General features: G+C 51.9%; 1 protein-coding gene across 2 annotated transcripts in view; it reads left to right on the top strand.

Annotated features, from left to right (window-relative positions):
* The first annotated feature begins 761 nt into the window (after positions 1-761).
* Positions 762-12,454, top strand: part of LOC140489243 (protein shisa-9-like) — a 130,132-nt gene continuing 118,439 nt past the window's right edge. For both annotated transcript variants that reach the window (XM_072588576.1, XM_072588573.1), the window contains exons 1-2: positions 762-1,262; positions 10,981-11,790. In XM_072588576.1, the coding sequence (XP_072444677.1) occupies positions 11,291-11,790 (500 nt within the window). In that variant the 5' untranslated portion in view covers positions 762-1,262; positions 10,981-11,290. The remainder of the gene's footprint in view (positions 1,263-10,980; positions 11,791-12,454) is intronic.

Here is a 12,454-nt window from a genome sequence, read left to right as displayed (position 1 = left end):
CTCAGAGGCCGAACTCTCAGAGGACTAAGAGAGCGCTGCACATCTTATGGATGAGATGTTAAACTGAGTTCCCCAACTACCATTTCTGGAGGCCAGAGCTAATTTGATGATGCTCCCTCTCTGACGTCGTGACCAATATTAATCGCTCCCAAAGGAAACAGTACCAGGACCGATTTCTGGCCATTTGTCACAAAGTCCCCAGTGGGATCATGCTGTGTGAAAATTAGCTGCTGCCTTTCCTGTCTCACTCAGGTAGATCAGGGGCTGTGAGGTATTCATGGTGTCCTGAGGATTGGCTGGCGCTACACAAGTGAAGTCAGCTGGCTACGTTGTCATCACGCTTCCCCCCCGGAAACAATCATCATCACCATGGCCGACAGCCGCCATGTTCAGACAGACCCACAATCAGCCAGGAGCAGCTCACTCTCCAAAGCTGAGCATCGTGTCAGGCTAACGGAGGGTGGGACTGAGTGGGGCACTGCCTCCCGGGCCTGTTCCTTCTCGCCCAGGTTGGCGCACTTCCTGTCAGCTGATGGTAAAGGCTCGCTCGTTGCCGTGGCGTCGCCAATCCTCAGTCGGGGCAGGGGGGGCGCCATAAGATGGCGGAGGGAGGAGACGAGGCAATGACACAGTGTGGCAGGTAGGGGGCACTCTTCCGGGGCTGCGGATGGAGCATGACCCGGCACCTCATTGGTCAAATGAGAGGTTTGTGATGCGTCACCCGCTTCAGGTGCCATACACCCCCCCCCCCAAGGCGGGAATGGGACCCAGTGAAATGGAAACTGAAGTCATGGATGGCGTTCGTGATTTCTTTTCGAGTTTAAATTCATCAAAAGGGTTAAATCCAGCCCAACTCACAGCAGAACGTGCCGTGGACTTGTAATCTCCCTGAGTTCAGAAGGCTCCTCTCGATCATCTCTGGACCTGCAGACAGCAGCCACTTAAATCCTCTCTGACTGGTGCCTTTTCCCTCTCTGCCTGCTAATGGCTTACCCCGAGAGCTGTGTCTCACTCCCCACACTGTGATCAATGGCGCTTAGCTGGGAGCTGCAAAGCCCGATTAATCCTGGCACTTGACAGACCCGAGAGTTGGAGGGAGAACGAGAGAGAGGGAAGAAAGAGGCACTTGCTTTGACAATAAGCTCCAGGAGTTTATCGATAACAAGTCACCACAATGTCTGCGTGAAGCTTTGGATTAAGGGCAGAGCACTGTCAAGTCTTAATAAGCTCCTGAATTAGAGGCGACCTCTAATTCATCCCTGGTAAGTTCTACTGTATTCCTCCTTGAACCTGTTAAGAGAAGGATTTGCTCCTTTCGTTTGTTAAGTTGCCTTACTGTTGCTGAAGTCTATTTGCTGTCAAGGTATATTGAACTGACTTGCATCGAATTATCTGTTGGATAGATTGCAGAGTGAGATTTTCCTTTCTCATCCCTCTCTCTGTCTGGTCAGAGCTCATACATCCCTGTTGCAAGTACAGAGGCGATCAGGCAAAAAATAACACATTTTTAAACACATCTTAAAGTGCTGTTGCAGTGGGGACGTTAGTCAGAGGGGGAGGCAAGAAAGGATAGAAGGACAGTGACAGAAAGAAAAAGAGACAGAGGAGGGAGGGGAGGAAGGAGCAAGGGTAAGAATGGACAGGGATTTTAAAAGAAAAACAGAGAGAGAGAGAGAGAGAGAGAGAAAACAGAAAGACAGGGGAAGTGAGGCAATGACAGGGAGTTGGGGAAAAGTGGGGGGGGGTGGGGGGGGGGGGGAAGTCACAGAAGAGAAGTGCTGGAGAGGTGGGGGAGGGAAGCCAAGGGAGACAGGGAGAGCGAGCAAGACAGCTAAGGGTCAGGGAAAAGAATTAAAGACAGCAAGAGACAATAGAAGGAGAGAGAGCGAGAGGCTGAAAGGGAAACGGTGGGAAGTGGAGGGGGGGGCACCCGTGGACAGAGAGGAAGAGTCGAGGAATGTGAGTGGGGAAGTGAGGGAGAGATGGTCTCTTCACCTCCCCGCTCCCCCCCCCGCCCTGGTCTTAGTGAGCGATTGCCGATGGATGTTTTTAACCCTTTCAGCAGGGAGTGGAGGATGGAGATGAGGAGAAATATTTTCTCAGGGACGGTCCTCCAGATTCCTTCCACAAAAGGCAGTGAAAGCCAAGAGTTTGAATGTTCTCAAGGGCTGAGGTAAATTGAAACTCGCTGAGCAACAGGGTGAAAGGTTACAGGCCCGGGGGCGGAGGTGAGGCAAGGAAGTGGTGGTCAGGTCAGTCATAGAGTCATCCAGCACGGAAACAGACCCTTCGGTCCATCCAGTCCATACAAAACATAATCCCAAACTAAACTAGTCCTACTTGCCTGCTCCTCCCTCTAAACATTTCTTATCCATCCACTTATCCAAATCTTTTAAACATTGTAACTGTACCCGCATCCACCACTTTACTTTCTTACACCCTCATGTCTTTTGTTAAATATTTCTTAAAAATATGCCCCCTAGTTTTGAAATCCCGCACCCTAGGGAAAAGACCCCTGCCACTCACCCTACCCGTGCCCCTCGTGATTTTATAAACCTCTACAAGGTCACCCCTCATCCTCCAATGCTCCAGGGAAATAAGTCCCGGCCTGTCCAGCCTCTCCCTATAGCCCAACCCCTCCCCATTCCCAGCAACATCCCGGGAAATCTCTCCTGAGTCCTCAAAGATCTTACTGAGCAGCCGAACAGGTTCAAGGGGCTGAATGGCCTCAGCTCCTGGTTCATAGGTTCAATGCCTGCAGGGGTTCTTCGAGCAACACTAAACTTGACAATCATTGGGTGATATAGTCCGGAAGGAGGCCATTAGTCCCATCTCACCTCTGCTAGCTCTACAAAAAGAACCCTCCAATGAATCGGCCATCTTGTTCACTCGCTTCCGGGCCTCTGTGATTCCCTCCCATTTCAGGGTTTAGCCAATTCCTTTCGGAAAGTTACGGTGGAACCTTGCCTCCTTTCAGGAAGCTCGTTCCGGATCCTGGCAATACGTGGGCCGCTGTCCACCTCGGTCAGGCAGAGACGGAAGCTGGGTGAAGTTATTGGAATATTCCGGTCATTTCCGGCATGTGCTTGGGCCCAGGACCTGGTCAGCATGGAGGTGACCGCCCAGTTCCCACCTCGGAGAGCCCCTCTTGTCGGGTGTTCCTCCGACCAATGGCCAGGATTCCAGTCCCGTTCACAGCCCGGCTCTGAGTGTGACAGGAAGTACCGGACAAAATCAATCTTACAACATCCATTCATTCTCCCTTCACCCAAACCCCTTACACTCCCCTCACTTTGAAAGGCCCGTGAGATGTAGGAGTGGCAGTAGGCCACTCAGCCCATCGGGTCTGTCCCATCATTTGATGGGATTGCAGCTGATCTGATTTATCTTCAAACTCCACCTCTCTGCCTTTTCCCCACAACCCTCGCTCCCCTCATCAACCGATCGTTAACATATTTAACAACCAGCCTCGACAGCACTCTGAAAGGATTCCTCAGGTTCACTCTCGTCCGACAGAAGAGCTTCCTCATCTCTAGCTTCAGTGGGTGACCCTTTATTCTGAGATGATGCCATGTCTCGTTCAAGACTGTCCCACACAATAAAATATACCCTCCCCCCACACACCTCCCCCGTCTAGTCCCCTCACAATCTTGTACGTTTCAATAAGGTCACCTCTACTCCAATGATTTCAGACACAATCTCCTCAACCTCCCTCCAAACCTGAGGTCAGCCTCCAGCACCAGGATACTCTCCCTTTGGTAAGGTTTTGCCTGATTGTCTCAGGCTCCTGTCCCTGAAGGTACTGTTTGGGTTGGACAGGGGTATTCGATGGTATTTTGTGCCCATCTGCATTGCCCACCTGGGATGTGAGTACCAGCCAGGCATTAAACCACCAGCAGGCACTGGGCTCCAGTTCCGACTGGACTACGGGCAATTCAGAAAGCTCTCCCAACACACAGTAACATCAGCCGACGCCTTTCATCAACTGCAGTGTGTTAAGAACACATGGGAAATAAAAATATGTCCATGTGTGTGTGTGGGGTGTGTGTGTTTGTGTGTGTGTGCGTTTGTGTGAGTGTGTGTGTGTGTGTTTATGTGTGTGTATGTCTGTGTGCGTATGATGGTCTGTGTGTATGTACACACGTGTATGCATATATGTGCGTCTATGTCTTTGTGCATGTGTGTTTGGATGCATGTTTCTGCGTGTGTACATGCGTGCCCGTGTGTGTATGATAGGGAGGGAGCTGATGTGGAAGGCAAACTCTACATAGACCAGTGAATTAGAGATCCATTATCGCAACAAAATACTTTTCAAGAAAGTCTTAGGATGTCAAAGGAAGAAAATATTATGTGTGTGTGAGAGAGTGTGAGTGTGTGTGTGAGTGTGTTGGTGCATTTGAGTCTGAATGTGTATATGTGTGTTCGTGCCTGCATTTGGCGTGTACATGTGTTTTATGTTTGTATGTGTTTATGTTTGTTTTATGTTTCAGTGTATATGTGTGCGTGTGTTTTGTATGTGTATCTGTGTTTTATATGTACGCTTGTGTATCTTTGATTTGTGTGTGTTTGTTTTGTGTCTATGTGTAGGTGTCTGTGCATGTGTATGTGTGTCTCTGTATGTGTGTGTGTCTCTGTATGTGTGTATGTGTCTGTGTGTGTCTCTGTATGTGTGTGTGTGTGAGTGCGTATGTGTGTACCTATGTGTAGGTGTAAGTGTGTCTGTGTGTGTGTGTATCTGTGTATGTATATGTGCGCGCCCCTGTGTCTGTGTGTCTGTCTGTGTATCTGTCTGTGCCTGTGTCCGTGTGTCTGTGTGTACCTGTGTGTGTGAGTGTGTGTGTCTGTGTGCGTGTATCTATGTGTGTGAGTGTGCGTGTGTCTGTGTGTGTGTATCTGTGTGTGTGAGTGTGTGTGTTTCTGTGTGTGTGTGCGTGTGTCTGTGTGTGTATCTGTGTGTGTGTGAGTGTGTGTGTTTCTGTGTGTGAGTGTGTGTGTATCTGTGTGTGTACATCTGTGTGTGTGTCTATGTGTGCGTGTGTGTGTGTTTCTGTGTGTGTATCTGTGTGTGTGTCTGTGTGTGTGTATCTGTGTGTGCATCTGTGTGTGTCTGTATGTGCGTGTCTGTGTGTGTATCTGTGTGAGTGTGAGTGTGTGTATCTGTGTGTGTATATCTGTGTGTGTGTGCCTGTGTCTGTGTGTATGTGTGTGCGCCTGTGACTGTGTGTGCGAGCGCAGCGCCTGTGTCTGTGTGCATGTGCGCCTGTGTCTGTGTGTGTATGCGTGCGCCTGTGTCTGTGTGTGTGTGTGCCTATGCCTGTGCGCATGCGCCTGTGTCTGTGTGTGCATATGTATGTGCGCCTGTGTCTGTGTGTGTGTGCGTGTGCCTGTGTCTGTATGTGTGCACCTGTGTGTGTGTACGCCTGTGTGTGCGTGCGCGCGTGTGCATGTGTCTGTGTATGCGCATGCGCCTGTGATGCTGTGTGTCTGTGTGTGTGTGCGCCTGTGTGTGTGTGTGTGTGTGTGTGTATTCAATGCAACCCTTAATTTCTTGGCTCTCAAAGAATTGAAGGTGGTGGAGGGTGGAAAATATTGGCCGTTTGACTGGGTGGGGCAGTTGGCAAAGTTGGCAACTCTTTCCAACAAACAGGAATGCCTGACCCTTTGGCGCCTGTGTAAATGCCACCATATGCCGGAGAGCTGCCCAGCTCCCTTGGCAGCTACAGGCCCGGGAAACTGGGTCACTTTTCAATTAAATGCCGTTCGGTTGAGTAATTGGAGCAGGAGAGGATCGGTGCAAAGTGACAGCAGCAGCAAGTAGGGATTAAAGGAGCCACAATTCATTTTCTCTTTAATTGTTCCGTTTTCGCTTGCCCTTTGCAGCAGCTGGGTCTGCCCTCGGGGGGTGAGGGGGCTAATCAGCTGTAAAGCCTGCTTTAATCTGCCGTTAAACTTCCGCCTGTTTCCACTGTCACATCGTGGGCTTTGTCCCATCGCCTTCACTCAGTGACTGTGACAGACACATCGGTCTGTTTCTCCCCCCCACTCCCCCGATCCCTGTTGGGATCCAGCAGAAAACAAATATCCTTCACTTCCCATCAACTCTTCAAGACTCACATTCTGTAAAAACAAATGATTTATTTTAAAAAAATAATCAGCAGTTAACCCCTTGTGAAAGTGCAGCGGTGCCATCTCTCTCTCTCTCTCTCTCTCAGTTTCTGTAATTCTCTCTCTGTCTCCCTCATTCTCTCTTTGTGTCTGCGTTGAGTGTAATGAGGTCAGCCAAGTGGATCTCATAGGATGTGACCTCCCTGATTGGGGCTGTTAACCTGGCCCCAATCAGGGAGCCCTGGATGACAGATAGAAGCAGGAGTGGAGGGCTCTCTACGCGGGGGTCCTCCTCCTTTCTCTCGGGGATCTGGGGTGGAGGGTGCTGCATGCAGCGGTCCCCTGCAACCACAGATTGTGGTGGTTCACGGACTCCCAGCCCAACTGCTCGTTCTGTGGAGTCCGTGGACCATGTATATATTGGGTGTGGGTGTTTGCACTCCCTTTTTGATTTTCTTAAAAACCTCCTCCTCTGTTTCTGGCTGCACTTCAGTCCCACGCTCCTGATCTTCGGGCACCCGGTACGGAGGAGGGAGGGCAGGTCCGAAGACCTCCTCGTGGGTCTGCTCCTGGGCCTGGCCAAACTGGCCATAACGGGTCCAGGCAGCGGGCCGTGGAGAGGGTCGTTAGGGCTGACTGCCTGCCCCTCTTCCGGGGTTACGTTAGAGCCCGGGTGTCCTTGGAGAAGGAGCACGCGGTGTCCACCAACACCCTGGAGTCGTTCAGGGAGAGGTGGGCGCCGCAGGGAGTGGAGTGTATTATTTCCCCGTCCAACTCTATTTTGATTTAATCCCTACCCTCCCCTTCACTGTTTGATCACACAGTGCTGCCCTTTGATGTGAAGGGCACTGCTTGTCACTGGCCACTCGGGTGTTTTCCTTTCTTCGTGGCGGTGGGAATTGAATAGAGATTCGTACACGTCGTGTCTCTCACTGTGTCTCTCACCTACACACACACACCAGGGTGCTGGGGAAAAAAATAAACACTACCGCAGTTAGGCGGTAAGGTGGGGACAAAGGAAGAAGAAAAAAAAAGCAAAATAAAAGAGAAAAAGAGGGGAAAAAAAGAAAATAAGGAGGAGGGTTCGCCCAGGGTCAGTGACCTCACGGGCACAAGTCAAGGCAGAAATCAGGAGGCCGGGAGCCAAGGAACGATCAGACCAGCAGAGTGTGTGGAGTGGGCAGCACCAGCCATACCAACCAGCCTGCCTTTGTGGGGATTTTAAACAAACAGGGAACTGATTCTCTCAGCTGGATAAATACCCAATCCCCCTGCACAGGGGATTTATGATTAGATTCCCTACAGTGTGGAAACAGGCCCTTCGGCCCAACAAGTCCACACCGACCCCTCCGAAGAGCAACCCACCCATGACCCATTCCCCTACGCCTAACACAACGGGCAATTTAACTTGGCCAATTCACCTGACCTGCGCATTTTTTGGAGTGTGGGAGGAAACCGGAGCAAACCCGCGCAGACACGGGGAGAAGGTGCAAACTCCACACAGACAGCTGCCTGAGGCAGGAATTGAACCCGAGCCCCCTGGCGCTGTGAGGCAGCAGTGCTAACCACTGAGCCAACGTGCCGCCCCAAAATGCTGGCTGTCCTTCGTGAGGTTGGACATGGACCATGGGTATTTGCAGTTGTGGTTAGATGAGGATTCCCAGGAGTATGCTACAATTAATATCCATGAGGCTTTGTACCGATGGTCAAGACTGCCATTTGGGGTATCGGCAGCTGCCAATTTCTCAGTGGACACTGGAGAACATTTTCCAAGGTCTAGCCCATCCAATGAGATGACGTGCTGCTAACAGGCAACACCAATCGGATACACTGAGAGAACTTGGGTATTGTCCCTGGACGTTTCTCCCAGGATGCCTTAGAAGGGAAAGTGACCTGTTTGGGCTAGAGTCGACAAGATTGGGTTACACCTGTTGGGAGATAAAATGAGGGTGATCAAATGTGCCCTGGCTCCCATGTCTGCACTAGAGCTTAGGTCTGTCTGAGGCTGGACTTTTACAGGACGTCCCTCCATAAACCTGGCCCCCATCCTGCCACCTTTGCATCAACTCCTCAAAAAGGGCTCAGCCATGGAAATGGTCACATGGCCACGCCATCGCTAACAGGGGAAGTGAAGAAACAGCTATCGTTCCCCACACACCCCCCCCCCCCCCCTCCCCACCCCCAACCGAAGGTGTTGGCACACTGTGATCCCAGGGAGAAAGTGAGGACTGCAGATGCTGGAGATCGGAGCTGAAAAATGTGGTGCTGGAAAAGCGCAGCAGGTCAGGCAGCATCCACGGAGCAGGAGAGTCGACGTTTCAGGTATAAGCCCTTCTTTACTGTGATTCCAAGTGAGATTGACAGGCGATGCCCCCCCTGTACGGCATGGGGAGGGTGGCCCAATGGAGAGGAACACCCAACAGCGTGTGCATCCAGGACTTTGATCAACACAGAGGGTAAATATGCCTCGGTAGAGAATGAAGGTTTGGTGGTCATACTTGGAGTCAGGAGGTTCCCCCAGTACCTTTACGGACATCAACTGGAAACGATAACAGACCACAAACGGCTGCATGGCCTACTTAAAGAGGACACCCACAGCTTCAGACCGATTTCAGCACTGGGCTGTCATGCCAAGTGCATAGACTTCCACGTTGGAATACCGCCTGGGAACAGGTGCCTCCCTCTGGTAGGTATACACTGCTGATGGGATCACCACTGGAAGAGTCCGTAATGGGTTTACATTTCCTGGGCACACTTCCACTGACAATATCAGACTTCAGACGCAGGAAGATCTGTTGGGGGAAACCATAAGGCCTTCACAACCAACATTGTAAACAACGGTTGACTTGGTGACAGGATGCTGGCCTCTGTGGAGTGATTTCTGTCTCATTCTCTGTGTGTGTGTCTCTCTCTCTCTTTCTCTCTCTCCCAGTCTCTGTCTATCTCTCCCTCTCTCTGTCCCTCCTCGCCACCCTGTTGTCCTCTTCACCAGTCTCACCAAAGCAGCACAGTGCTCTCTGAACCTGAACTGCACCCCCCAAGATTCCACGGTGGCTCAGTGTGTTAGCACTGCTGCCTCACAGCGCCAGGGGACCCAGGTTCGAATCCAGCCACGGGCGACTGTCTGTGTGGAGTTTGCACGTTCTCCCTGCGTCTGCGTGGGCTTCCTCCCATAGTTCAACAATGTGCAGGTCAGGGTGGGAAATGCTGGGATACAGGGATAATGTCAGGGAGTTGGGGAGGGGTTGGAATGCTCTTTGGAAGATTGGTGTGGGCTTGAATGGCCTACATGGTTGGGATTATGGTGAAGATTCAATCCTCCGACCCCTTGACCTTGGCTAAGTTGTGGGGGCCCTCGGACCTTGGCCAAGCCTGAAGGGTTACCTGACCCCCTTGGTGACCCTTCAGGCCGAGGGTCAGACTCTGTTCCTTCACTGACATTGAGGAGACTTTGGATATGGCTCAGGACCGGCCAACGCAGAATGGAGCTGCCATTTGGTGTCTGTAACCTTGAACCCCAAGCCTGACTCTCACCTTCGATAGGGACTTACACAATCTCGTCCCAGTGCAGCTGAACCCAGGGTTTTATACAGTCTTACCGGAAGCCCCTTGCATTTGGCAGAGTCTCCTGATAAAGCCCAGGATGCTGTTTGTTGATTGAACCACTCCCTCTCCTTTGCCTTACCCACTGTCACCGATATCTAGGCTCAGTGGGTGCCGCTGCCTCTGCGCTCCCCTCATCATTCCAGCCTTTATGTAGCACCGTCGCTCTTCTGTCTCCTGTGATCAATGCATCACTCCACTCCGCCACGCACTAAATCCCCGTGCTTCCTGAATGCTCTCTGTGTGAGCTTTGGCAATCCATTTCCAGCCTCCTCACTGCTCACAACATGGGCACGGGCTCAACTTAACCCTGAGACCGGGATAACTCCAGTCACGGGGAGTTTGACTAAAGTATAAACTGGTCAAGGAGAAGCGATGTAGCACTGTTCATTCCATATTGAGACTGTAAACCATCATTTGTGACATTCAGAGACAGACCATACTCTAATCTTAGTCACATTGTGGAAAGACTTCCATGCTCTGTGAATTCTAATGGTCAGTATACCCCATGTGCCTTTCCACACGTGTATCTGTCATTCACACTGTCCAGCCCTCTGTGTGCTTCCATCTTCTCCTTAGCTCCACCCCCACTGTGCTATTTACACCCTGTGAAGAGCAGCTCCGCGATCTCATCACGGAATTGCTCCAGGGTCCTAAAGCCTTTGCACAATGACAAGTATAAGACGGCTGATCGGACGCTCACAAGGGGCTGATTGCTTGCCCAGAGAGTGGGCAACATTGGTGCCATGGGGGCAGTAGGAAGGCTGGGTAAACACACGGGGGAGAGAGAGGGGTGTACGGAGAGGGCTGGTATGCGGAGAGTCGGCATGAGGTTGGTGCGCAGTGGGGCCGAACGGCCATTGCGTGGCCACCGTTGTGTGAATTTCAGGGTCAAATGAACCCAAGGCAAGGGGGGGCGGGGGTGGCGGGTGAAGATGGCTCACCCCACCCTGGGAGTGGGGGCTCTGTATCATTGCCTTTCTCTCAATCAGAATACAACCACACAGACCAGAACTGGAGCCCACATCCGAGTGAGTATATTGCAGCGGTGTTCCCCCACTTTAGCAGAGACAGAGTTGGGGAACTCGGAGGAGGTGAAAGCAAAGAACTCAAAGATAAAACCCAGCAGGAACTCGCTTTCAGTGAAATGACGTTCTGCAGGTCAGATGGAAAGTGTCCAGGCATTGTTATTAAAGTGAGTAATGCTCTGTGAGTGGCTCTGTGTTTACAGAGTGCGTACTGATGTGTCTCTATCTGTGCTGATTCCCACAGGGATTAAACGGCGATGTGATTTACCATCTCGGCCTCCAGCTCACGCTATTGGGTGGACCTGGATATTCATTCGACACTCCTGTGCCTCTCTCTCTCTCTCTCTCTCCCTCTCACCCACACACATGTCAAGGAGGCTGCCTGAGGTATTGACCCCGTCTCTCTGAACTGCATGTCACCTCCGACCTCGGCGCTTGACGGAGCACGCTGACCTCCGACCTTCCGGAGGAGCAAGACGCCATCTTGACCGGCCATAGCCACCCCCCACTCCTCCTCCCGTGTTGGCTCTCCCGGCCACGCCCGCGGGGTGGCGATGGGCGGACTCTGGGGTTACCTGCTGACGGGGCAGGTGCTGATCTGGGTGCGGGCGCACGGTGGCGAGGTGGAGCAGTTGGAAACCGTGCCGGCGGACAATGGGACCAGAGCCGGGGAGGCTCTGACCGAGCGACCCTCGGCCTCCGACCGTTGCCGCGGTTACTACGACGTGATGGGCCAGTGGGACCCACCGTTCAACTGCAACGCCCACACCTACCTGTACTGCTGTGGCACCTGTGGCTACCGCTTCTGCTGTGAGTTTGCCCACGACCGCCTGGACCAGAGCACCTGCACCAACTACGACACGCCCAACTGGGTCAACACGGGCAAGCCGCCCGTCAAAGTGGACGAACCGGTGGAGGGCCCGGACAAGGACAAGACCAACATGATCGTCTACATCATCTGCGGGGTGGTAGCCATCATGGTGCTGGTGGGAATTTTTACCAAACTTGGCCTGGAGAAGGCCCGAAGACCTCAGACAGAGATGAACATGTCGAGGTAAGACCAGCTGCTCGCTTTTACTCTCAACAACTGTGCGCAGACACGGAGATGTACAGCAGGAAACAGACCCTTCGGTCCAACCCGTCCACGCCGACCAGATATCCCAACCCAATCTAGTCCCATCTGCCAGCACTTATACCTGGACAGGGGGATGGAGGAATCCGTCTCGAGATTCCTAATGGGGTCAGGAATGTCATTCTCAGTTCCTGGTCCTTTCCCTAGCTAACATCATGACTATTCCGCAATAAATGACACTTTGCTGTTAAGGAAAGTGTCTCAAAGATTCATAGAGTCATAGAGGTGTACAGCATGAAAACAGACCCTTCGGTCCAACCTGGCCATGCCGACCAGATATCCCAACCCAAACTAGTCCCACCTGCCAGCACTTGACCCATATCCCTCCAAACCCTTCCTATTTATATATCCATCCAAAGGCCTTTAACTGTTGTAGTTGTACCAGCCTCCACCACTTCCTCTGGCAGCTTATTCCATACACGTACCACCCTCTGTGTGAAAAAGTTGCCTCTTAGGTCCCTTTTATATCTTTCCCCTCTCACCCTAAACCTATCCCCTCTAGTTCTGGACTCCCCGACCCCAGGGAAAAGACTTTGTCTATTTACCCTATCCATGTCCCTCATGACTTTATAAATCTCTATAAGGT

This window comes from Chiloscyllium punctatum, chromosome 18 (assembly GCF_047496795.1).
Source record: "Chiloscyllium punctatum isolate Juve2018m chromosome 18, sChiPun1.3, whole genome shotgun sequence".
NCBI lineage: Eukaryota > Metazoa > Chordata > Chondrichthyes > Orectolobiformes > Hemiscylliidae > Chiloscyllium > Chiloscyllium punctatum.
Note: the sequence above shows the minus strand (reverse complement) of the source record. Positions and strands in the feature narration are given on the sequence as shown.